At 48.5% G+C, this 27,700-nt stretch overlaps 1 protein-coding gene and 1 long non-coding RNA gene across 2 annotated transcripts in view; one reads left to right on the top strand and one right to left on the bottom strand.

Annotated features, from left to right (window-relative positions):
• The window catches only part of LOC138301290 (uncharacterized), a 554,538-nt gene that overhangs the window by 193,796 nt on the left and 333,042 nt on the right, over nucleotides 1-27,700 (bottom strand). The window lies entirely within an intron of this gene.
• DIPK1B (divergent protein kinase domain 1B) overlaps nucleotides 8,303-27,700 on the top strand; it is a 268,213-nt gene continuing 248,815 nt past the window's right edge. Inside the window, exon 1 of the mRNA XM_069241590.1 lies at nucleotides 8,303-12,941. Coding sequence (XP_069097691.1) covers nucleotides 12,879-12,941 — 63 coding nt within the window. The 5' untranslated portion in view covers nucleotides 8,303-12,878. The remainder of the gene's footprint in view (nucleotides 12,942-27,700) is intronic.

Genomic DNA, 27,700 nt, shown 5'->3' with positions numbered 1-27,700 from the left:
GTGGTCTCTGTGTCCTATTACCACCACAAGCTGAGTTATGGGAAAAAATGTGTTGCAAAAAGAATGCCCCTCAAAGCATTTAGGGGTGAGTTTCCTGGGTGCAGTGAATATTGTAGTTTTGGCTCCCCCGCTGTGCCGGGAGAGCTCAGTTGAGGGTTTTCCTTGTGTTTTTTCTGTTTAAAAGGTGCCAGTTTGTATATTTTTCAACTGCATTGCATGTAAAGCACTCCAGCTGAGACACCACAAAGAAATAGTCAGATGCCAGAGGAAGAAACAACACGAGCGCAAAGGGGAGAGGCAAAACAAAAAAGTAGTGTGCCAACAATAAGGGATAAAACATGAAAAGAGATGGGCAGAGAACATTGCAGTGTAACCATATATTCAGACCCTTGAGGACATAGTGCATTATACATTTTCAGGCCTACAGGCCAGTTAGAATATAATTACAAATAAGGCCCTTAGAACACAAACTACCCCAAGCAGTAAAGCAAAAACTTCAGCCATGAGAGAGCTTAAAAAGACATTACATGGTGGGAGAGGTTATGATTTTGCCCCCCAACCTAGTGTGGGGACCCAGAAGCTGAACAGAAAGAACACGTCATGCTGAATGTTTCGGTGGTGGTCCCATTGTCCTATGACCACCACAGGTTGAGTTATGGGCAAACATGTTTTGTAAAAAAGAATGCCCCGCAAAGCATTATGGGGTGAGTTTCCCAAGTGCAGTGAATATTGTTTTATCGGCTCTCCCGCTGTGCCGAGAAGCGCTGCATTGAGGGTTTCCCTTGTGGTTTTTCATTTTAAAGGTGTCAGTTTGTTTATTTTTCAACTGGTAAATTTGGGAAGAATTTTGGAACGGGGCTGCAAATTTATCCGGTGCACAAGTAAAGCGTTCAAACATTCTGGTAAAGTTTGTTCTATATGAAACTGTAAACAATAAATACAATTTTTTTTTAAAGAATCCCCCTCCAGCTTGCAGCCTTTGACTGGCGTAGACACTGCAAAGAAACAGCGAGATGCCAGAGGAAGAAGCAACATACTGTACGAGCACGAAGAGGCAAAAGAAAAAAGTAGGGTGCTGACGCCAAGGTATATGGCCAATTGTGCAATAATCCACATAGCAGGGTCAATCTCCAGGGAGGTAACAAAACAGCCTCAAGGCGGGACAAACCTAAAGCATTTACCTAACGAACCAAAGTAATTTTTTTGAAAGGCAGGCCAAAGAATGAATGAAGGTGATAGACGTGTGATGGGTGTGGTGAAAGCCCACAGAAGTAGATTACAAATGTCGGCCTAAAAAGGTTTGTGAGGATAAGTGGGAAACCTGTGGGCCTTAGAGAGTGAAATTGTAAAGGAGGACTAGTCTCAGTACTGTAAAACCTATAACTGTGCAAGGACCAAAATATTTAAGCATTGAGGTTTCTGCAAGTTGTATTAGAAAGGAGTCACTGACTCCGAAAAATCTAGAATAGAATTGAGCACATGCAGTAGAAATTGTAATACCTGCAGGTTACAGGCTACAGATCGAGTGAGATAGCTGAGCGGGTTGATTGCTTGCTGCTGAGATCTTTCTTTCACCTGCAGATCAGTTACCAATGGCAATAAGATTGCATTGTAGCTTAGTACACGTTGTGGAGTGAACAAAGGAGAGAGAGTAGTATGTAGGCATGTTTGTGAACTTGTGTGTGTATTTCGTATGTGTGCCAGAATGTTTGAGTGTAACCTAGGGAGTATTCTTATTAATGTTGGGATATTTACATTGTACCTGATTATACTTTGCTATACCTATCACTTCCGACTAGTTTGCAAGTAGAGGTTTCTGAGGAGAGCTACGGTTGCATGTTTCAGGGGTCCTCGTGCTATCCCACTGAAAATTGATGTATTCAGTAGGTTTGTGATCTTGCATGAGAGGAAGAGGGGGGGTGTCTTGATGTAAGATGACGAGCATGGTTCCATTAGTAGTTCAGATACTTTCATCATGGGCGCTAGTCTGTGGCCTACTGATTAATCTAAAGGCTCAAATCTCTTTGTGGTCCTTGCAGGATGGGAAATGGTGCCAGAGAAAAGGCTCATATATCACTCGTGTTATAATTATTCCTCTAATGTTATTCATTTTTCAACTGGAGACAGAATGTAAACCCTCACACAGCATTATGGTTGTGTCAGAGGCTTTTAATAAAATTTTAGGATTGGACAGTTCCCGAAATATGTTAATATTTCCCACAATTGCTTTAAGTACTCCCTGATGAGCTTTGAGTAATAAGCTTTTTTTCCCCGCATATTTGGCCCACACAGCCATGAAGTATGGAGTTGGAGGGGGTGGGAGACAGAAATGAATGTGCGGCAGTGTTTACCGTTGACCCATGTTCGAATCTCTGATCTTGAACTTCAAACCATTGTCACCCTGCTACCTCAACAATGATCTGTGTTACCTCCAAATGGTTCTGTACTCAAAATTCCTCCACTTCACCATCATTTAACTCATATGCACCACCTACTGATTCAGCCCTTTGTTGCTCCTGACTCTCTATCTTCCAACAGTGACTGTTCACGCACTTACACAAAGGGATATGAACACACCCTCCCTGTGGCACCAACGTGGATGCCCATGTCAAATCTCCCTCTTGTACTGGTAATTTATCCATTCCCACTATCATGGGCATGCGCAGACATTTTTTCTGGGGGGCTTAATTTTAATGTCAAAGTCCCTTTAAATTTCTCCTGCAAGGAGAACCCAGCTTGGGCAGCGTAACACTACAGTGGCCGTAGTATTATGAGGCTCTGTGAGCCTGCACACCAGGCTGTACCTAAATCCAGGGAAGGCAAGCGCCCAACCACCCCCCGCAGACACTCATGCCCACTATGCCCTTGATAGATTTCACCTCGACGAAAGTAGCAATGCTACAAAAGTTACGGTTTGTCCTGGTGATGACCCATGGATGATTGCTTCATTTTGGGTCGAAACATTGACAATCTAATGTGCATTACTGAGCCAATGGACTATTAAATTGCCTACAAAGAAAAACTATTAACGTTGTTCTTTTGATACGGCACCCACTAATTACTCCCTCACTATATTTACATTTTATATTCTCTCTATATATTTGTGGGCTATTGTATATGTGCTGCTTTGGGACTTTAGTTGCATTACGCTATTTTTTAAGCACTGCACTGCCTGCACTCTCATATATGTGAGCTGTATGAATTTCATATTACATTTTTAAAATCTTATTCCAAGTGCTATTTATTCAAAGGCATTTATTTAGCAAGTGTTGATAAACCATTTCAATGAACAAGTTATGACTCTTTTCTGAAGAGAGAAGATCTGACTGATATAGGTGTTAAAGGTATACATTTTAACAGATCGGCCGCTGCGTTTAAAAATATGCTGCCTATCTCTATCAAAAGTACATTCCTATAAGTGAATTCAGGGAACCTAAACAGCGTTTCTTCTGGCTACAATTTTATACTGCAGCTAATGCTCCGAAATGCATGGAGCTGTGGCCGGACCTCGATGCCCACTACCAAGGGTGAATTTGCTGTCCCCAAACCTCTAAAACCCTTACTAACGGTTGATGTTAACATTTGGGGCCAGATGTATGAAGAAACCACTTTGCGAATCTCTAATAGCGATTTTTAAGAAATCGCTATTTCTGATTCGCAAAATGGTATGTATCATATTTGTGATTTGGTAATAGCGATTTCTTAAAAATCGCAAATGCTATTACCGAATCGCAAATAGCGATTCTGAGCCCATTCGCACCTATGGGCCTGTCATAACTGCAAATGTTTTGCATTTCCCAAATTGCGAATTCCTAACTGGAATTCGCAATTTAGGAAATGCCAAACTCCAGGGTGCTGGGGGCCTAAGGCCCCCTCTGCTGCACCCCAAAAAATATTTGAGGACATGTAAGGCGCACACGTGTCAATTTTAAAAATGCATTTTTTATGCATTTCTAAAATTTGCACATGGTTACCACCAAGTTTTACTTGGTGGTAATTGCGATTCCTTAATGCCCAATTCGCATTAAGGAAAAGCTTGATACATGTGCTTAAGAAATCGCAAATAAGTATTCCTTATTTGCGATTTCTTATTTAGAGAATCGCAATTTGCGATTCTCTAAATGGCCTCGCAATTTTAAGGAGTCGCTATTTTAGCGGTTCCTTAAAATTGCATAGTAAATGCCTTTCATACATAATGAAAGGCATTTTTGCATTTGCATTTGCGAATGCAAATTCGCTTGATATATCTGGCCCCTAGTGTTGATTTCCCTACTGTTACCGTCACTTTGATCATATGTGCAGTATCATCTCTGACGAAAATGTGAAACAAACTGATATGAATTTACCTTTATCGGGATTGACAAGATCCGTCGATGCTTAATTTATTTGCAGCTCCATTCATTCACCCAGTGGTTAATTTGTGAATAAAAATGTGCTGGTGCCCAAAACTCTCCTCTGAAACATGTGGCTGCTGCAATTAGATGTGTAAGCACAGACTACTAAGGCAGTGTAATCCTATAGCCATCTCAGGCCTCTTTAATCCATTTACAGCCACTCCCTGCCCCTTCAGCTCACTCTTGCAGCTTTCTGCGTTCCCCTTTGTGACAAATTCTGTCTTTCTCTTCCTCTGTCTTTCCCATATGTGTCTTTTGCTTGTAGTAAATGCCTGATGTAGAAAAATAAGTGCCGACACCCAAAAGCAAGTGCTGGTGCCCCCCACTGGCAACCACTGGCTCAAATTAAGCACTGCATTCGCCTCTTTGTGAGCGGAGTGGTAAAATAGCGCATTGAGTCGGTGCTCTGAGGAACCCTTGGCAGAGATAGTGCCTAACATGCACGTCACAAGTTGTTTGTATCCAGCTTTGTCTGACCCAACCTTTCATCTTTGCAGGATCAAGTAAATGGTTACCATCAAGATGGTAAAACCTTAATCCAGTATTTACATTGCACTAGGGCAACCCCATTGTAGAAGGCGCTAAGAAAAAACAAAAATTGTCATTTACTGACTTTTTGCTATTTGCTCTATATATATATATATATATATATATATATATATATATATATATACACTAAAAAAACTAAAGGTTACAGGGATGTTATAGTTAGGAAATAGAATTTTTTTTAAACATTGAAATTCACTTAAAAAAACAAAGGTTACAGGGACGTTATAGGTAGGCTCACATTTTAAACGTACAAAACCATAGAAGTACACCACTTATAGTTAGCGTTAACTCAACTAACGATAACTCGTGCCCTAAGGTGACTATTATTCATGCCCCAGCCATGCACAGTTTTTTCATAATTTTTTTTACCTCAAATATTACATTGATATTATCAATGATGTTATCAAAGATATTGTGAGTGTCGTAATCGTTAATTAGCGGTGCATGGCGAGGGCGTGAGTTATAGTTACCTTAGGGCACGAGTTATAGTTACTCTAGGTAACTCTAACTATAACTGGTGAATTTCTATGGTTTTGCATGTTTAAAATGTGAACCTAACTATAACGTCCCTGTAACCTTTGTTTTTTTCAGTGAATTTCTGTTTTTTTTTAAATTCTATTTCCTAACTATAATGTCCCTCTAACCTTTGTTTTTTTCAGTGAATTTCTATGGTTTTTTAAGGTATAGTTATTTTCATTATTATACGTTATTCCAACCACCTCCGTGCATAGCCTTCGGCTGTGTGCAGCGGTGGTTGGCCGCAGGTCCTGGCCTGTGGCCAGGCTCTGCGGCCAACCCCCTGTAAGCACCCAACCATGCACTGTGCATGGCCTTCATCCATGTGCAGCAACGGATGCCCGCAAGATATAGCCTGCAGCCAGACCGTGCGGTCAACCCCACTAACCACCCAACCACATGCTGTGCACTGCCCTTTAGGCGTGTGTGGCAGGAGTTGGCTGCGGCCTCTCTGGGTGTGAGAATAGGTGTGAGAGGATGTATCTGGGGGTGAGAGTGGCTGTGAGAGTGTCTGTCTGGGTGTCAGAGTGTGAACATCAGTGTTTTAGTGGGTGCATCAGTGTGTGCATGGGTCTGTAAGTGGGTGCATGAGGTTGTCAGTGGGTCTGTGAGTGGGTGTGTGAAAGTCTGAATGGGTCTGAAAGTGGGTGCATAATTATCTGAGTGGGTGCGTGAGGGTCTAATTGTGGCTGTGAGTGGGTGCAGGAGGGTCTGAGTGGGTCAATGAGTGAGTGTGTGATTGTCTGAGTGGGTCAGTGAGTGGGTGCGTAAGTGTCTGAGTGGGTGTGTGAGTGGGAGAAAGATTGAAAGAGAGACAGAGAGACAGAGAAAGACAGAGAGTTTTTTAGGCTTTGATATATGATATACTTAGAATGAGATATTGCTGGACAAATTGAAAAGAAAAATGTATTTGCCATTTAAAAAGAGTAAAATCACTTTTCAGTATGAGCCTTAAACATTTGATGTTAAAACAAAAGGAGGAAAATGAGCCAGGCTGGACTCGATCCCTCAAGGCTCAGCGTGAAGATCTGTGGCTTTCACTCTGCACTATTCATTACTTTATTTTTTTTAGCCCTTTATTGGCTATTTGGGTCCACAGGGGATCCTTCAAGGGCTTCCCAGCGGTCCCTACATATTTTTTTCATATATTTTTCTTATGTATAACAAGACCTTTATAGGCTACCCGTAACCACGGGGGAAGCCTCACTGCGTCCCGCGCGGTGCCATTGCTTCAGCAAGCAAGGAGCTGCTTTAGCAGCAGGTCCGTGCTTACTGAAGCAAACCTTTCATCTCTTTTCCTTGCAGGCATACCTGCATTCAGGGGACAGAGATGAAAGCTTCGGTTTTCGACAGCGAGACCTGTTTGACACATCCCACTGTCAAAAACCAGAGTGTTTGCTGTGACTTGCCACAGCAAACGGCTATGTCCCAGGTGTGGGTACCCCGGGAAATCAGCCCTGGGGAGTGACAGTCCCCGGAGCCATCAGTGGCTCCTTGAGGGGTGCCATGTGGCCCCCCACCAATTCCCATTAACTTTGGGGAGGTGGTGATCCCCGGGTCTAATGGGGGTCCAAAACAGACCTGCTTTATATTATTTAGAATTTGCTCCCGGGAGGTGGTGATCCCAGGGCTGCGGGGGGAGGCACGCAGATCCCCTGCTCATAATTCATTATAACCCCAGGGGAGGTGGTGGTCCCCGGGGTTACGGAGGAGGCCTCGGAGCAGTGGGGGTGCCAGGAGGTCCCCCCTATTAAAAAGAAAAGAGTGCCTGGGGGACCTGGATCACAAGGCGGCTTTTTTTAAAGCAAGCGCAGGCAGATTCGCTACCCTGTCACGATTCTGCAGTAGAAATGTTTTTAAAATGCTTTTTAGCCCTGGGGGTCCTCTTTGGGGCCTCAGCACTAGAGCTACGTGGTCAGGGTGTTCATGCCCTGGTCCCTTTTGTATTTTTTTTTCTGGGACTCGGCTCAAACCAAGTCCCAAGATGGCTGCCAAGACTTCCTGGTTTGAAGTGTTGGCAGCCAATCAGATCTCAGCACAAGATCAGGAGGGGTTGTGAATCTTTTGCGTTGCGAGATATACAAATTTGGATTTCCTTAAAAAAAATTAAAACTACTGAACGGCTTTACACCAAATAACAAAAAGGGCACTTTCAGGACCAAAAGCTACCTTTCTGCCAAATTTGGTGTAATTCCTTCCAGTGGTTAATGCGCTGTCGCTATTCAATTTTCCTATGGGAATGAACATTGAAAACACTCTAAATTTCACACCCCTTTATCTCAGCTCCCGCTTGACAGATCACCCCCAAACTTTCCAGACAGCAGCACATGTGACTGTCAAACTTTTTGGATAATTTTGTGAAGATCCGTCAAGGAGCGCCAAGGATTTACGTAACCAAAAATCAGCTTTTTCTATAGAACCTAGGTCTTAACTCTCTCTCTCTCTCTCTCTCTCTCTCTCTCTCTCTCTCTCTCTCTCTCTATATATATATATATATATATATATATATATATATATATATATATATTATTACATATATGTATATATATATATATATATATATATATATATACACACACACATACACACATACTGAGGAACACATTTTAGGAGTTGCGGGCCTTTGGGGGGGGCATGACCCTATGGTACTCTTCGTGTAATGTCAGTGCAGAGGGTGAGGGGGATAAGGAGATGTGCTGCGACTCCCTGGGCCGGTTGCACACAGGTAGAGAGCCCGCCGCACACTCGCGTCGGAGGGCAGAAATGCCTGCTGGCTGCAGGTCTCCCCTTTAATTAAAGGCACACAGTCTGCTGCTGCTGCAGCTGGGCTGAGATTCGCAGGGTGCTGTGTCTGCAGCCCAGCATCAGGAGCAGCTGCGGCTGCTGGGGTACCCCGGGGAGCTCCATCATCAGCACCCACTGCACCCCAAGACTCTAGGGGTCCAGGGAACGCCCCAGTCTGTAACACAAGCCGGATGCTCAGCCTGCCCCAGACGGGGTCAGGCGAGCGGGGGCTTTGACCATCCTCACTCGGGATGCTCCCGGCCATTCATCGGCAGCTGGAGGCGGGCAGAGGAGAGCCCCGGTGGGCACAGCGGCACTGAGGGCAGGGTTGCGGTACCCCGAAGAGTGGGGCTCGTCTGCTCCCTTACGCAGCCCCCAACTGGACGCCTGCACTGCACCTTCTGACCCGTGTGATCCCGTCCTGCCTCAATGAAGAAGCTTCCCCTGCGAACGGGTCAACGGGCTGCCGTCAGCTTATAGCCCCTGAACAGCCCCCCCCCCCCCCCCCTACTGCCAGACCCCTCCTTTCCCCATGACGTCCCCTGACAGCATGTAGGAGAGGAGTATCCTGACCCCCGGCTCCTCCTCCGAACCCTCTTAACCAGTGTCCGGCTGCCATCCTGCACAGCACCCTCTCTCGAGACAACCCTTCGGGACCCAGTCTACAGCGACCCCGCCGGGTCCCAGCCTGCAGCAACCCCCCGGGACCCAGCCTGCAGCAACCCCCCGGGACCCAGCCTGCAGCGCCACCTAGGATCAGCTGCAGGGACCCCCGGAACCCAGCCTGCAGCACCACCTAGGACCAGCTGCATGGACCCCCGGGACCCAGTCTGCAGCACCACTTAGGACCAACTGCATGGACACCCGGGACCCAGTCTGCAGCACCACCTAGGACCAGCTGCAGGTACCCCCCGGAATCCAACCTGCAGCACCACCTAGGACCAGCTGCAGGGACCCCCGAGTCCCAGTCTGCAGCACCACCTAGGACCAGCTGCAGGTACCCCCGGAATCCAACCTGCAGCACCACCTAAAACCAGCGGCAGGTACCCCTGGAATCCAACCTGCAGCACCACCTAGGACCAGCTGCAGGGACCCCCGGAACCCAGCCTGCAGCCCCACCTAGGATCAGCTGCAGGGACCCACGGAACCCAGCCTGCGGCACCACATAGGATCAGCTGCAGGGACCCCGGGGACCCAGTCTGCAGCATTACCTAGGGCCAGCTGCAGACTCCCAGCTTGGAGCAACTTCTTGGTCAAGCCTGCTGTAATTCCAGGGTGCCAGTCTGCATAACACCTAGTGCCAGCCAATAGGAGTCCCTGGCACGAGTCTGCCGCACCCTCTGGAACCAAGCCTGCAGTACCACCTAGAAGCAGCTGCAGGAACCCCAGGCACTCATCCTGCAGGACCACCTAGGACCGGCTGCACGAACCCAGCTCGGAGCAACCTCTTGGTAAAGCCTGCTGTAACTCCAGGGTGCCAGTCTTCATAACACCTTGTGCAAGCCAATAGGAGTCCCTGGGACGAGCCTGCTGCCACCTCTAGGGCGATCCAGCAGCACCCCTTGGGACCATCCTGCGGCACCCCCTCGGGTCAGCCTGCAGCACCCCCTGGGACCAGCCTGTAGTACCCACTGGTACCAGCCTGCACCCAGGGAGCAGACTTCAGCACTCCTTGGGACTAGCCTGCAGCACCCCCTGGAACCAGCCTCTAGAGGACCCTGAGACCAGCCTGCAGCACCCACCGGAACCAGCCTGCACCACACCCTGAGACCAGACTGCAGCACTACCTGGGATCAGCCTGCACCACACCCTGGCACAAGACTGCAGCACTCCTTGGGACTAGCCTGCAGCACACCCTGGGACCAAACTGCAGCACCCACTGGGACTAGCCTGCAGCACACCCTGGGACCAGACTGCAGCACCCCCTGGGATCAGCCTGCACCACACCCTGTGACAAGACTGCAGCACTCCTTGGGACTAGCCTGCAGCACACCCTAGGACCATTTGCAGGAACTCTCAGGGCCAGGTCTGCAGAAACCTCGTGGCCAAGCCTGCTAAAACAGCTCGGTGTCAGTCTGCATAACACTCAGAGGTGGGCAGTAATAACCCCTGGGACCATCATGTGGCAGCAGCTGTGACCAGCCTGCACCAACTCCTGGGCCAGCCACAAGCATCCACTGGGACCAGCCTACAGGATCCCTGGGGCCCAGTCTGCAGCAACCCCTTGATCCAGCCTGCTATAGCCCCCGGGTGCCAGCCAGTAGCAACACCTTGGGCCAGCCTGCAGCACACCTTGACCCAAGCCTGCAGTACTCCCTGGGCAGCGGGAGAGCATGAAGCGTTTCCCCTCCCTCACTGGATCTGCCCAGAACAAGCTCTGAGATCTGCCTGCATTATCCTTCGTCTCCAGAGTACCCGCCAGCAGCAGCTACCAATAGCTGCCTGCATCACCCTCCTCTCCAGGAGGCTTTGACCTGACTGCAGCAATCACCAGTACTCGCCTGCATCACTGTCCTCTCTAGGAGACTTGTACCTGCCTGCATCACTGTCCTCTCTAGGAGACTTGTACCTGCCTGCATCATTGTCCTGGCCAGGAGGCTTGTACCTGCCTGCAGGAATCACCAATGCCTGCCTGCATAATACTCCTTTCGGGAATCTGCCTGAGCCAACCGCACTAGCTACCTGTGTTGTCTCTCTTCTCCATCTCACCTGCCTGTAACAACGCCCGGACTATTCTGCCTCGGCCTTTGCCCAGAGAACCTGCCTGCACAGATCTTCGGGAGCAGCATCTTCCTCGAGAGGTGCTGCCTGCAACACTCCGGGTACCAGCGTGAACTGTCCACTCTCCACTGGCCCAACCTGCCTCAGCCTCCAGGATCTGCCTGCGTCCTTTCCTCCTTTCCACCCAGGGAACCTGACTGTAACGGCCCTAGGGACTTCCATCATCTAATTCACTCTCCAGTGTGAGGGCATGCCTGCAGGAACCTCCAGAATCTGCCTGTGTGTTCACTTCCTCTCTTGAAACCTTCATTTGTCACCCCTTTCATCCAGCCACGCATCCTGCGTCGAACAGCCCCAGGGCCAATGAACTGCATGAAAGGACCACCAGGACGTGCCTGCATCATCTTTCCTCATCCAGCCGACCTGCCTGCAACAGTCCCCAGAAGCTACATGTAACATCATCCTTCTCCAGGGTTCCTGCCTGCCTACACCCCGGCACTATACAGGGAAAGTACTATCCTGTGTCACTCTTCTCTCTAGCAAGAGGACCTGCCTGCACTAATCTCCAGGATCTGCCTGCATGACTCCCCTCTCCAACCACAGAACCTGCCTCTATCAAAAAAATCTCCAGGACCTGCCTGCATCACTCCTCTCTCTAGTCAGAGGACCTACCTGTAACAATCTCCAGGACCTGCCTGCATCACCTCTCCCACCCCACCCCCAGCCGGGAGTCCTGTCTGCACCAATCTCCAGGACCTGCCTTCATCATTCCCGTCTCCAGCCCGAGGACCTCTGTAACAATCTCCAGGACCTGCCTGCATGATTCCCCTCTCCAGCCAGAGGACTTCTCTGTAACAATGTCCAGGACCTGCCTGCATCACCTCTCCCACCCCACCCCCAGCCGGGAGTCCTGTCTGTAACAATCTCCAGGACCTGCCTGCATCATTCCCGTCTCCAGCCCGAGGACCTCTGTAACAATCTCCAGGACCTGCCTGCATGATTCCCCTCTCCAGCCAGAGGACTTCTCTGTAACAATCTCCAGGACCTGCCTGCATCACCTCTCCCACCCCACCCCCAGCCGGGAGTCCTGTCTGCACCAATCTCCAGGACCTGCCTTCATCATTCCCGTCTCCAGCCCGAGGACCTCTGTAACAATCTCCAGGACCTGCCTGCATCACCTCTCCCACCCCACCCCCAGCCGGGAGACCTGACTGCACCAATCTCCAGGACCTGCCTGCATCATCCCCCTCTCCAACCCGAGGACCTCTGTAACAATCTCCAGGACCTGCCTGCATCATTCCCGTCTCCAGCCCGAGGACCTCTGTAACAATCTCCAGGACCTGCCTGCATCACCTCTCCCACCCCACCCCGTTGGGAGACCTGACTGCACCAATCTCCAGGACCTGCCTTCATCATTCCCCTCTCCAGCCAGAGTACCTCTCTGTAACCATCTCCAGGACCTGCCTGCATCACCTCTCCCACCCCACCCCCAGCCGGGAGACCTGACTGCACCAATCTCCAGGACCTGCCTGCATCATCCCCCTCTCCAACCCGAGGACCTCTGTAACAATCTCCAGGACCTGCCTGCATCATTCCCGTCTCCAACCCGAGGACCTCTGTAACAATCTCCAGGACCTGCCTGCATCACCTCTCCCACCCCACACCCCGTTGGGAGACCTGACTGCATTACCCCCCCTCAGAGAGGAATTGCCTTGCCTTAGTAACCTGCTCCACACGCGAACCCGCAGGTCCTGCGCCCACTCACCGGGCACATTCACAGCCCTCCTCACAACAGAACTGCCTGAGCTCCAGCGCAGAGGACCCCATGCTCCCCCCTGGCAAAGTACCCGCTCCCTGAGTGCCCATCTGCCCCAGACACACCTCTGCGGCTGCCCTGCCCACCACCGGAGAAGGATGAGGAGACTCCGGAGGCTTGTGCACCTCGTGCTGCTCTGCCCCCTTTCAAAGGGCATGCAGGTAAGCCACCTGATTGGGCACTGCATACACGGTAATGCTGGCATTGTGTGCCTTCTCTCTGTGTAAGGGCGGAGGTATCTCACTGGGCATTGATTATATGGTAATGCTGGGCTGGGATATGTGTGCCTTCTCTGTGTGTGAGGGTGGGGGACAATAATCTTACTGAGCACTGCATTTGTGGTAATGCTGGGCTGGGATCTGTGTGTGTTCTCTCTGTGTGAAGGTGGGGACTAAAACCTTACTGAGCACTGTATATGTGGTAATGCTGGGCTGGGATCGGTGTGCCTTCTCTGTGTGTGAGGGTGGGGGGGGCATGAATCTTACTGAGCACTGCATATGTGGTAATGCTGGGCTGGGATTTGTGTGCCTTCTCTCTGTGTGAGGGTGGGGGACAAGAACCTTACTGAACACTGCATATGTGGTAATGCTGGGCTGGGATCTGCGTGCCTTCTCTGTGTGTGAGGGTGGGGGCCATGAACCTTACTGAGCACTGTATATGTGGTAATGCTGGACTGGGATCTGTATGCATTCTTTCTGCGTGAGGGTTGGGGACAAGAATATTACTGTGCACTGTATATGTGGTAATACTGGGCTGGGATCTGTGTTTCTTCTGTCTGAGTGACGGTGGGGGACAAGAACCTTACTGAGCACTGCATATGTGGTAACGCTGGACTGGGATCTGTGTGCCTTCTCTCTGTGTGAGGGTGGGGGACAAGAACCTTACTGAGCACTGCATATGTGGTAATGCTAGGCTGGGATCTGTGTGCCTTCTCTCTGTGTGAGGGTGGGGACAAGAACCTTACTGGGCACTGCATATGTGGTAATGCTGGGCTGGGATCTGTGTTTCTTCTGTCTGAGTGGCGGTAGGGGACAAGAACCTTACTGAGCACTGCATATGTGCTAATGCTAGGCTGGGATCTGTGTGCCTTCTCTCTGTGTGAGGGTGGGGACAAGACCCTTACTGGGCACTGCATGTGTGGTAATGCTGGGCTGGGATCTGTGTGCCTTCTCTGTGTGTGAGGGTGGGGGACAAGAACCTTACTGAGCACTGCAAATGTGGTAATGCTGGCCTGGGATCTTGTGTGCAATCTTTCTGTGAGGGTGGGGGGAAAGGCACTTCACTGGGCATTTAGTATGTAGTAATGCTGAACTGGGCATCTGTGTACTATCTGTGTAAGGGAACAGGTGCCTCGCTGGGCATTGGTTATGTGGTATTGCTGGGCTGGGCATCTATCTGCATTCTTTCTGTGTGAGGGCGAGGGGAAGATACTTTACTAAGCGTTGGATATTTGGTAATGCTGGGCTTACATCTTTGTGCAGCGGGGCAGGACCCTCACTGGGTACTGAATATGTGTTAATGCTGGGCATCTGTGTGACTCCTTTCTGACTGAAGGTGAGCGGCAAGACCTCCCGGGGCACTGAATATGGGTTAATGAACCTTCTTTCTGGGTGATGGTTAGGGGGCAAGTACTTTACTGGGTATTGAATAACCCTTCTTGCTTGGGCTGGGCATCTGTGTGAGGGTGAGGGACATGCCCCTCGCTGGGCATTGAGGATGTGGTATTGCTGGGCATCGGTGTGCCTTTCTGTGTGAGGGTGAGCGGCAGGTCCCTCGCTGAGCATGGAATATGCGGTATTGCCGGGCTGAGCAACTGTGTGCCTTGTTTCTGTGCGGGGGTGAGGGGCAGGCCCCTCTCTGGGGATTGAATATGTGGTATTACTGGGCTAGGCAACTGTGTGCCTTGTTTCTGTGTGGGGGTGAGGAGCAGGCCCCTCTTTGGGGATTGAATATGTGGTATTACTGGGCTAGGCATCTGTGTGTCCTCTTTCTGTGCGAGGGTCGGCGGCAGGCCCCAACAGGGCATTGAATATGTGGTATTGCTGGGCTGGGCATCTGTGTGCCCTCTTTCTGTGCGAGGGTCGGCGGCAGGCCCGTCACAGGGCATTGAATATGTGGTATTACTGGGCTAGGCATCTGTGTGCCCTCTTTCTGTGCGAGGGTCGGCGGCAGGCCCGTCACAGGGCATTGAATATGTGGTATTGCTGGGCTGGGCATCTGTGTGCCTTGTTTCTGTGCGAGGGTCGGCGGCAGGACCGTCACAGGGCATTGAATATGTGGTATTGCTGGGCTGGGCATCTGTGTGCCTTGTTTCTGTGCGAGGGTCGGCGGCAGGACCGTCACAGGGCATTGAATATGCGGTATTGCTGGGCTGGGCATCTGTGTGCCTTGTTTCTGTGCGAGGGTCGGCGGCAGGACCGTCACAGGGCATTGAATATGTGGTATTGCTGGGCTGGGCATCTGTGTGCCTTGTTTCTGTGCGAGGGTCGGCGGCAGGCCCGTCACAGGGCATTGAATATGCGGTATTGCTGGGCTGGGCATCTGTGTGTCCTCTTTCTGTGCGAGGGTCGGCGGCAGGCCCGTCACAGGGCATTGAATATGCGGTATTGCTGGGCTGGGCATCTGTGTGCCTTGTTTCTGTGCGAGGGTCGGCGGCAGGCCCGTCACAGGGCATTGAATATGCGGTATTGCTGGGCTGGGCATCTGTGTGTCTTGTTTCTGTGCGAGGGTCGGCGGCAGGCCCGTCACAGGGCATTGAATATGCGGTATTGCTGGGCTGGGCATCTGTGTGCCTTGTTTCTGTGCGAGGGTCGGCGGCAGGCCCGTCACAGGGCATTGAATATGCGGTATTGCTGGGCTGGGCATCTGTGTGCCTTGTTTCTGTGCGAGGGTCGGCGGCAGGACCGTCACAGGGCATTGAATATGCGGTATTGCTGGGCTGGGCATCTGTGTGCCTTGTTTCTGTGCGAGGGTCGGCGGCAGGCCCGTCACAGGGCATTGAATATGCGGTATTGCTGGGCTGGGCATCTGTGTGCCTTGTTTCTGTGCGAGGGTCGGCGGCAGGCCCGTCACAGGGCATTGAATATGCGGTATTGCTGGGCTGGGCATCTGTGTGTCTTGTTTCTGTGCGAGGGTCGGCGGCAGGACCGTCACAGGGCATTGAATATGCGGTATTGCTGGGCTGGGCATCTGTGTGCCTTGTTTCTGTGCGAGGGTCGGCGGCAGGACCGTCACAGGGCATTGAATATGCGGTATTGCTGGGCTGGGCATCTGTGTGTCTTGTTTCTGTCTGAGGGTGAGCGGCAGGCCCCTCGAGGGCTGGGCATGGAAAATGTGGCATTGCCGGGCTGGGCATCTGCCCAGTGCAGGAATGTCACTTGTCGTCCTTGGAGTGGAAAGCGCACCCCTCTTGTGTATTATCTGAATGTGATCATATCACAAGTGGCAAAGATTCACTAAACGTGTTTACAAAGCTCCTCTTCTTGATGCCTCGAAGCGTGTAAACGGAAAACTAGTGGTTCTCGAATGTGTCAGCAGATGCATTAACTCGCCGTGATATTTTTGTACTGTATGGTTCACCGTACATAAATCGTACATAAATCACAAATTTCAATTAACAAAAACGTCTCTTAGTTTCACATGTTTATGCCATGGAAGTCTTGGCACTGCCCCTTATTGCTGCACCCAAATGGGCGGAAGCTAAATCGTACCACAAGGCACGCTCGATGCTCTACAAAGGTTCATGGACGTCAATTCACCTAAATTCCAGGGGTAGCGGAAGTGACATCACACGCCATGCCATCTTTACTTTCACTCATACACGAATCCTTACACATACACACACATTCACTACTACCACCCAGACACACGCTCCTTCACATAAGCACACTCGCACCCGCAAGCATAAACACAACATACATTTGTAAGCATTTTATACTTAGCTACCAAGGAGGGTCATATTCCAGCTGTGCTCTATTATTATTACACTTATAGTAAATGATATAATATTATTTACTATTAGTGTTAAAAGATAACTGGATGAAATCAATGAAGTGGAGCCCCAAGCAACGTCCATAAGAATGAGCTGTTCCTTGCGTTCCTGGCACTGATTGTGCCACCAATGAGGCCAGGGGGGCAAGAACAGTGCCAGGGGTCGCAAGGGTCAAGCTGGGGGGTCGCGACCCCTAAATGACGTCCCTGCAATGGTTGTTAATGGAAGATTGATATAAAATGAAGAATATTTATAAATACAAATATTGTTCTTTTTCGAAACTTTTAGGCTTTTAGGTGGACAATATAGATTGAAAAAAACAATATACATGGTTAGGGTGAATTAGAAAAAACTGCAAAATGCTGAGTTTCATGTGCATTCAAGAAGTCCTTTAATCCGACAGGAAGGCCCTTCAGTGTTTTTATTAACATAGCTTAGCTCTGAATTTTGGAAGGCAGCATGATAACGTGTGGTCATATAGCGCTTCATAGCGACATTTCTGCCGTTTCTAAGCGCTTTAAATAAGAGGTTTTAATGCTGGGAGGGATATTGTGTGATGCAGAGAGTGTTTTTGCTATGCAGCCATCCAAAGCGTATTTGTATTTAATTGATTCGTGTACGTATTCTTTCTAGCGCCAGTATGTACACTGTCGACCACTTCGAAGCACTTAAACGGAGGGCGAACATATGAAAGATTTAAATACGCCGGAACTCTGAATCTGAAAAACGAAAGATAGTTACCGGAAGGCTGATGAGCCTTGGTGGTGGGGTTTGGGAGGTGGGGGGAGGAGAAGTTTGTATCGTGCGCGCGAGACAAGGGTGCGCATTGTGCATTTTCTTATTTGTCGCTGCACCTAGTGACCCTCCCTAGTCTTGAACTTCACCCGGATGCAGAAGGTATATTCCTGGACTTCGTGGCCTAGGAGGTGGGGGGTGGGTAGAACCCCTTTCATGTCATGGCCAGAGACCCAGAGGACCTGCTCAGCCTAGCCCAGCTTGACTATCATTTGTCAAAGCAAGCAATGATATGACATTACTCCTGTCTGACTGTTGAAGGGAGGCGGCTACCTCATTTCTTATAGCACCAAGTACCGATATTGTATCCTATTCTAGGCGCTGTCAGCTTATGAAGACAGGTCAACTAAGACTGAAAGACATCCCCTAGATGACTTCCTCCTGCCCCACTGGTAAGGACCGACACTAGCAATCTGAGAACACTGCAGCTCACCCCTCTAGTAACGTCCGTTTACGAGGCTAGTGCTCTGAAGTCTGCCTGGGCGATTCGTAGCGCTCTACAAGACACCGCAGGGCCTTCCGTTGGAACAGGTTTGAAGATAGGCTCCCGTCTGCTTTCAATTGACTCCCAATGCCCTTCTCCCATTTTCTTGCTTTCTTGGGCTCCAGTTTTCAGCCTGCATGACCAGAATTATTCTGAGCACGGACAACGCACCCAGACTCTCACCAGAGCACTGCTCGCGCATCCGTCACAGCAAGGCTGTGGTACACAGGTCAGTACCACTGTGTTCACAACGAGGCACACGAAGGCAGATCTCCAAATGTATCTCCAACACACGCCAAAGTGTCGTTAATTGGGTATTATGGAAGATTACAGTAATCACTGCTACCAATTGTCGAATAGTCCTTTTACAAGGGTTAGCTGTTCACCTTTCAGGTGCTGATTGCTTATTCAGGTGTTAAACTGGTACTCTGGAGGTGACATTTGATCGGAGTATTAATGTGTGTCAGAGTGACAACACAGCGACATAGTACAGCACAGAATGTGCTATTATATGCTACATCTTTTGTCTGTTCTTGTCGCATAAATTAGTCATTTCTGCTGCGTATTTTGCTCTTGTATTGCCACATAATTCCAATGGCCCTTAGGTATAACCAGGGCTATATTAAGTTTTCCTCTATCTGAGGTTGAATTTCATGTTTTTTTGCTTCTGCGAGAGCCACATACATTGCCACTGTAGCCATAAACTAAGCTATGGAACACAATTTTGTGAAATTTTGTTATATGTTTTGAGGAACTGTTTTTTTCGATAAACACATTTGTATTATTTTCTGCTAGTTACAACAGCAAGTCACACTGAAATCTGACTGTAGGCCCCATCGATGCCCAGCATTACAGCATGTTTATAAGACCATTAATAAGAAAAATTACAAACCAGCAAAGTGTCACTTAGCAGGTTAGGTCATTTCGTATAACGTCCAGACCCCCTTCTCCATTCCACTTGTTCCATATTTTTTGATATTTAGAGAATGTTTTCATTAGGAAAAGGTTCAGCTCTGTCTCAGGAATGTGCATTGGGGCCTGGCCAGTTCTTTTGCGTGTTTTCGACACAGATCAAGTACACAAGTACATGTGAATTTCGGAACAGAAGGGAGGGGGTTTACTAGAATCTTCCTCTTGAGTTGGTTAATGTATATAAGACAGGGAAACTTGGCACTAAGACAGAGAAACTCGTCTGAAAGTGGACGCATTGTTCAGGATGCCATTTTAGGGACGTTCTGCAGCACTTCAGGGTTCCTCGGCTTGATGCTGGCAAGGATGATGGATTCAACCCCTATGGTTATGTATTTTTATTCCTAATTATTTAACTTGACTATATATATTTTCACTGCAACTTTTCACTATTGATGTATTGCACATTTCTGCCTATCAATGTTTAACTGCTGTGAGTACATTGGCATATACACGTATTTTGGCATATACATGTATTTCACTGCATTTGTGTTTAATGCTTATGTTCATAGTTTGGCGTGCTTTTATTTGATATCTGGGAAGTTCCTTAATAAATTCATTACTCAGACTAAGAGTGCTGCATTCTTTGGCATTGTTTCCTCTTAGTTTAAAGCAGAGCAACACAGGTGTCTCAGTTCCTCCCTGATCAACACTAGTTGTCTGGTGTAGGCAGCCTGCTCTGTAGTGGAGGGGCTTGCGCCAAGGTCAAGTCTAACTTCGAGCTGTGCAGTGCGGTGATGGAAGGCATTCTCTGTTACCTTAAGCAACTTTTTGGTGTGCCCCCTAATTGTGGCCTTACCTGCAGCCCACAGAATGCCAGCTGACTGGACCAATCCCTCATCAAGCTGAAAGTGTTGCATTATGTCTTGCTTTAAGGTGCAGACCAGGTGCTTATCTTGGAGATGTCAGGCATTAAGCCACCACAGTGGGTGGTGCATCACTCCGGTATCTCACAAACAAAGTAAAATTGGAACATGATCGGAGATTCCTCTGGGTAGAATTTGTACTTCTGATGCACATGGGATATCAGGAGCCGACATAAAAAACGTGTCCAATCGTGCATGGGTATGGTGTGCGGCAGGGATGCGGGTGTATTGGTGCTCTCTAGGGTACCAGACCCTCCACTTGTTGCACCGGCTCAGAGTATCTGCCCAGTTGCGAAGGACTTGTGCCTTTTGGCGACGGATATTGGACGGGGGTCCGGTGAAGTCCAAGGCAGGGTATACCATTGCATTGAAATTGCCCCCTATAAGGGTAGGGTCGGGCAGTAGCTGCGTCACCACCTCCCGGAGTGTAGTTAGTAAGGAGTCAAGTGCAACTGGTGGGGCATAAACACATAGGAGGTTAAGTGTGCGACCTTCCACCGTCAAGTCAATATATCGACCCTGGGGATCAAGCCAAGACCGTACCACCACCACAGGGAAGTTATGATGTAAGATAACCTCTACCCTCCATGATCCCCTATCAAAGTCTGCATGGCATAATGCACTTTATCGTACCCAGGACTGAGTATGAATGGACAACTATTAGCCATTAGATGGGTTTCCTGGAGCATCAGAACCAAGGGCAGAATGTGGTGGGCATGTCACATCACTGCGGAATGCTCGATCTTGTCTAGAAGACCGTTAACATTCCAAGACAATACACTACAGGGGGTCATGTGGGCGTGGAAGCATGTTTCCCAACACTTAATTCTCTGTGAAGGCCTGTTAAAATACAAATCCTGTAACTGGTGATATACATTCAGGTCAGTGTGAGAACCTAGGTGAAGAAAAAGTTGATTACAAATAAAGAAGCAAAGCAAGAGATGCAGTAAACACATAAACCCTCTTCCCCACAAATCCCCTCCACCCCGTACTTCCCCCAAGAAGCATCTGTCACCCTAACACGTAAACCCAAACTCAAAACCAACATAGTTGGAAAAGTGTGGTGTGGTGGACCCCTCCAGAGATCAGGATTATGGCAATGAATTGTAGGTTACCACACAAGCGTATTTGAAATGCCCAGTCACTGCCCATCGAACCAATGACCCACCCTGACCCATGCTCAGTCTATTACGATCGTGGTCAGAAAAGTGACGAAGTCCGACTCAAATGATTCGTCGTCTGGCTCCTCTCAGGGGTGTTTCCTCCTTCAGCCCGATGGGCACTTGCCCGGTGGGCGGAGGCGTTGTGGATGTCCTTGAGACAGGAGACACAGATACAGCCCCAACGGTTTGTCACCAGGGCCTGAAACGAGTCTGCGTCCTCTTCCTGCACCGAGACGGACTCCTGGCTGGCGGCAAAGCAAAGCCGGATGAGCAAAGGAGTCAACACTCTTCCATTAGCCGTTCCAAGGCTGACTCTGGGGTGTCAAAAAAGTATGTTCTTTCTTGGAATATCACTTTGAGCCGTGCTGGGAAGAGGAGCATGGATGAGAGTTTTAGTGCCCTGAGTTTCTGCCTGACAGTCTCGTAGGATCTATGCTGATTCTGGACCTCACAGGTATAGTTCGGGAAAATTCGTATTTTTAGAATTCTGGTAGTGGAGCATCGAATGTGCTCTGGCCTCTCTTAGGATGCAATCTCTGTCTTTAAAGTTGAAGAACCTGGCTATCATGGGCCTTCGTTGGGATCCTGGTGTAGGCTTAGGGGTGAGTGCTCCATGAGCCCATTCTACTGCAAACCAAGGTGAGAGTTTGTCTGCCAGGACCCAGGATTTCAACCAATCCTCAAGGTACTCTGCAGGTTGAGATCGTTCAACATCCTTTGGGAATCCAACAAAATGTAAGTTATTACGACTGGAGAGATTTTTGGTGTCCTCCGTCTGGATGTGAAGTTCGTTCATATGGGTCAGGAGCCGAGACGCCTTGGTTTTAAGCTCAACAATCTCATCCTCCACAGTAGAGAGGCGACTTTCGGTCTCTGTGATACAGCCAATGGAATTCCACAAAACCTGATGGTGGAGCGCCACATCTTCCTGCACTACCCCTATTTTAGTCTCAACCACCGATTGAGAGGAGCGTATTGCATGTAGGATCTTGTCGAGATCCCCCTCCGGTGCAGCACCCCCAATCTTGATTCTCCCCTCCTGTTGCACCCACAGGCGTAGTGAATTGGTCTGTTCATGGCTGGAAGTGGGCAGAATTGTGTTTCTGTCTTTAATCATGGCTGTAAACCTTAATGGTCACTTCTTGCAAGAGCTAAGCCTGTTTAGCGCATCCTCATGGCAGCACGAGCAGCCAAGCAAAGGTCTGACCCCAGAGTTAGGTGGGAGACACTGAAGTGTTCAGGCCCTAGTCAGTGTGGTGGACCAATATGCAGGTAGCCTACCTTCACTATGCTCCTATCTAAGTTGGTAGCAGTCTAAGGAGGTGTCGGTGATGGGCAAGAGGGACAGTTCACCCCCGGAAGGTCAAGGACACCACAGCCACCAACTAGAATCACCACTTTACTATGGGTCACTCCGCTGGTACTGGATGTGGGACGAATACTCCCTTGCAATGCTTCCCACTCGTGGCATCACCAGGCACCCCAAGGTTGGGGCGCTGCCGACATCAGTCACCCCCTGGGGGGCGGCCATTTCAGTCCCCCTGCAGTGAGTCACAAAGGGCCGGAGGGCAAGGGGTGCACTGGGTTCCAGCCCACGTCACCTACCTGTAATCTTCCTTGTTTCCGAAGCCCGCCCAGCGCCGACGCGCCACAGGAACTGCACAGGGAGTCAGGAGGCGGCCGCACTCGCCACATGTCCCCAGCCCCTGGTCAGGAACCACTTGACCTTTGTAGGGAGGTCTGGGTGATCTGTGAAAATATTCATTGCATGGAATAGTGGAAATGATCATGAGAGGCAACATTCAGCCATTTGTTATGTTATGTGTGTAGCACAGTAAACATCAGTGAGGGTATCCATGCACACCTTCTTTGCGCTTGTCCCCTCTTTGGACCCTCAGCAAGGGTAGGATGTGCTATAAAAATGCTACAGTTCAGCTGTCAAGTGGCTCATTCGTATGGGACACGAGCTAGTCCTAACTAGTCACACGTGGCATGCCACTACTGCCACCATCCACCCAGCCTTATCCCCTCTAGCCCCACGCTTTCCTTCCTTGCTCATATTAGGATTTGTGTTTCAGAGGAGTGGATCTCAACAGTCTTGGACTGAGACTCAAAAACACAAAGAGACCTTTTTTTAAATCCCCAAATGTATGCAAATGTAATCACTACTCTTTTGCATGGCATTGTTCCCATGGTGTTTTCCGCATTGCTTTTCTCATTCTCTTTGAGTCATGTTAATTTTTTTCAGTGAAGAACACTGTGCCTGTTTTTTTTCTTTTTTTTCTTTGTGCTACAGTGTGTCTAGTTTCTGTCTTAGTTATGTTGTCCGACCTCTGTATGAGGCACTGTTAAACACATTTACCAGCCTCATTGTGGGGTCTTGCCAAGACGAGAATCGAGATAGAATCAAAGCCGTCTCTATCACACAAGAGTGTCACTGACATTGATCCAATGTGGGGGTGAAGTATTGGCTACTGCAGCCTGGGGCGGACCCTCCTGCTCCTCAGGGTACCCCCATTCCGTCTGAGACTTACGCACTTATGTGCAAAGCTGTGATCTCAGGGGCCCTCATCGTGTTATGCACGAGGGACATCATTTTTGTGTGTTCCACCACTGCTCCTAGGTCAGTTTCACCTCTCATCCCACGTCTACGTGGATGAAACAGAAGCACGGTTCAAATGCAGACAGGACCAGACACAGGAACAATCTTCAGGGGGTGACCACAGTTGTAGGAACAAATGGAACTGTGCAGGGAACCCACTGTAGGATGGGTCCGGAATATCTGGAGAAGTTGGCTTCACACTGCAAGTGTGGCGGGAACTACCAAGTAAGCCATTCCATGGTAATGTGTCCGCATACTCTACAGACAGGGTCGCCAGAGTGTGGGTACTAGGGATCTGGAGCTTTCCTGACCTACTCCGGAGAGCTTCCTGTCTGGGAATCTTTCAAAGGGTTCATGTGGAACACAGGACACATTGATCGACTATTGCTAGGAGAGTGACACCCATCCCCGACTTCCTGGCCAAGCTCCTAGTAGTCTGACGAACAGCACTTCTTGTATTATTGATCATCCACTGAACTGTTAATCCTACCTCCTACCAATGTGCTTCCTCACATCCCCACTTAGGCACTGAAAATTAGAGGTATGTGTGTGTACGTGGGGGGTGGATTCAGAATCCTCAAAATAACCATGCTGGAGTTCCGAAGGCGACTGAACATAAAAGATTACTTGGAATTTTGTTTTTCACCTTGTCACATTTGTTGTGCGCTCAAAGAAATAGTTCAAATGTCAATCTAATCTTCTGGCAAACTGCTGCTTATTCTTTCACCATGGACACTGGTGTTTATTTTTCTTTCTCTTACTGCAAAGTGAGAGGAGTTTTTAAAGGGAATTATGTGACAATTCTGCTGGTGTGAAAGGAAGGGGTGTAGGATGCAGAACAAAATGTAAATACCTAAGCATGAACTGTACAAATAGTGAAAAATAAATGAACAGGAAAAGCAAAAATTAGGTGCTTTTTCCTAATTTTGAAGTGTGATGGAAACAAAGATTTTAATAGGGTCAAAACAAAGGAAGACACTTAGTGATGTGCAAATGACAAACATTCACTGAAATCCAATTTTACACAAACTAACATTTGTGTGCTGCATTATTTTATCACTATATATGTATGTCTTTGGATATTTAGTGGTCATTTCAATGAAAAATTTGCAGTCTGTAAATGACAGTACCACACAATGCTTTAGTGATATACCTGTAACAATGCGCTCCTAAATGCAACACCTGACAGATACTACACCCTAAACACTCTCCTACAAAATGGGCGTGGCTCATGTGCAGCACTTGGTCTTTCTGTGATCAGTGCTTAATTTGTGTTTGTTGTTTCCGGTGCAGGGCACTGGTACTTATTTTTGAGGCCCGGCACTTCTTTTTCTGCCTCAAGCATGTACTGCGAGCTAAAGACACATATGGGAAAGACAGAGGAAGAGAAAAACGAAAAAGTGTCACAATGGGAGAAAGCAGAAAGCTGAAAGAGTGATTTGAAGGGGCAGGGAGTTCCTGTAAATGGATTGAAGAGGCCTGAGATGGCTTCAGGATTGCGCTGCCTCAGTATTCTGTAATCACACATTTAATTGCAGCAACTGCATGTTTAAGAGCATAACTTTGGGCACTGGCACATTTTTATTTACAAATTGAGCTCTTTTCAGTGCTGTTTGGATGTTTCAGGACATCTATGAATTCAACGATGTTCCATTGACCAGTGCTTAATTTGTGCTTGCTGTTTCCGGTGCTGAGCACCGGCACTTATTTTTGAGGGCCGGGGCTTATTCTTCTGCCTCAAGCATTTGCTGCAGCAAAAGACACATATGGGAAAGATGTATGAAGGGAAAAACGAAAAAGCATCACAAAAGGAGAAAGTAGAAAGCTGCAAGAGTGAGCTGAAGGGGCAGGGTGTGGCTTTATATGGATTAAAGAGGCCCGAGATGGCTTCAGGATTAGGCCGCCTCACTATTCCATGTCCACTTATTTAATTGCAGCAGCCGAGTGTTTAAGAGGAGGGCTTTGAGCACCGGCACCTTTTTGTTTACAAATTAAGCACTGCCATTGACGCAGCAACCCCCACTCTGAAATTTGTCCAAGCACCACTGCCTACCCACCTCATATTGCATACTAACACACCATCTGATTTTGAAAAAGCTCTGCAAAGTCGTTCTTAAATCAAAACGATTTCGGTACAGAGTTGAATAAACAGTTTTGTGTCTAGAATGTAATTTTGTGTAGAACCTTGGTTTTAAGATATATGTTCGGAAATTGATCTTAGATTTACATTGTATATTTTCCCAATTTTGCTTTTTCCATTAGTTTCATCATGTTAGACTCCCGCTATTCCTGTTCTATTTACTGAAAATCCTGAGCGTGTTCCGAAGCAGCCATTGTGGCGGCAGGAGGCACTAAATTAATATTAAAGTAGGAATATTAATACTAATTTGGCACAAATCCATTGTGCCTCTGAGAACCTGACCACAGCTAGATAAATTTCCCTATTATCCTGTTTTGCAATGTCAACATTTCCTCTATAATGGAAGGCTGACTTGCCAATCTACAGGCAGGGTTCTCAACAATATAGAAGAACATTTGAGCCCAGGCGTGTGCGCCACATGTCCCTCAGCAGGCATCAAAAACTCATCTACAGTTGCCTACTTTTCATCACTAGGTCTCTCTCCTCCGCTGCATTCTGCTACCTTTGGAAATTGATCCGGCGATAGCTTATTCCTTTGAAATTTAGACCCCACACAGTGCTGGTAAGGTTCATCATATGAGGCTAAGCCTGTGGTAAATGCAGCCTGACGAAGAAAAGGGAAGGATCTGCTTACGGGCTGCTAGAGCCCATCCGTCAATACATAACTACAGCATCCCTTGAGCGATGATCATTCTTGTTCCGCGCTGACATGATGTGGCTCGAAGGCCAGGCTCTGGGTGTACTTGGATATGGTTTCGTGAAGCGCTGACCAGAATGGTTTAGACAACCCTAGCTCAGAAACAGTATGCGACGGATGTGTGCTAGAGGAGGGCTCGGTTACCATTTTGGACTCTTTGGATAATTCAAGAATTTGAACTTTATAGAAAATTTAAGATAGCTGATTCCAGGGCACCTAAACAAGAAGCTAGGGCCTGATTATGAGTTAGACAGAGCGGTATCCTGGGTGGGATACTGCTTTGCCTCATCTTGACTAGCCCGTTGTTCCTGAGTTTTGGAAGAGACGCAGTGCTTTAAATGGAAAAATAGAAGTGCATGTACTCACTATCCAGAGTACCTGTTTGGTCCTGAGAAGTGCCAGTACTCTCCCATTCAATGTATTGTAACAGTGCTGAGAAGTGCAGGTACTTTCCCTGTCAAAGAAGTGCAGGTACTCAGAACCGGAAAGTAGCTGCCCATTTAAAGCACTGGAGGAGACTATACGTAGGTGGTCAGGTAGTGCCACACTCTTCCTGCACTTAGGGGCATATTTATACTCTGTTTGTGCCAGATTTGCATCATTTTTAATGATGCAAATCCAGCGCAAACTTGACTCTATATTTATATTTTGGCTCTAGACATGTCTAGCGCCAAAATATTGGAGTTAAAGTCATTTTTTGCCTGCGGAAAACTACCTTGCGTCAATGAGATGTGAAGTAGATGTTCCTGGGCAAAAAATGACTCTATGACCCTAGTGCCTTATTTATCCTCCCATGCAAAAATCACGCACGGGGAGGAGGAGTAAAAAAATAGTGCAAAGCTTCCTTTGCACCATTCTTTAACGCCAGGGTCAGGGCAGGTGTTAGGGGACCTGTGGGCCTATTTCCATTGTAGAACACCACAGGTGCCTTCCCCAGGGCCCAGGGGCACCCCCACCCACACCAGAGGGACAGTGGAGGATGGGGGACCTCATCCCAGGTAAGTATAGGTAAGTACAGGTAAGTATATATATTGTTTGTTAAAGTACCATTGGGGGCCCTGAAATGGGCCCCACTACATGGCACTGGGTGCAATGACCATGCCCAGGGGACCCTGGTCCCCTGTGCTGGCCATTGGGGTGGGGGACATGACTCTTATCTTTTCCAAGACAGGAGTTATGTGGTATGGGTGGTTTTGCATCAGAAAATGACTCT

Source organism: Pleurodeles waltl, chromosome 6 (assembly GCF_031143425.1).
Source record: "Pleurodeles waltl isolate 20211129_DDA chromosome 6, aPleWal1.hap1.20221129, whole genome shotgun sequence".
Taxonomy (NCBI): domain Eukaryota; kingdom Metazoa; phylum Chordata; class Amphibia; order Caudata; family Salamandridae; genus Pleurodeles; species Pleurodeles waltl.
This window is presented reverse-complemented; position numbering and strand designations above follow the sequence as displayed.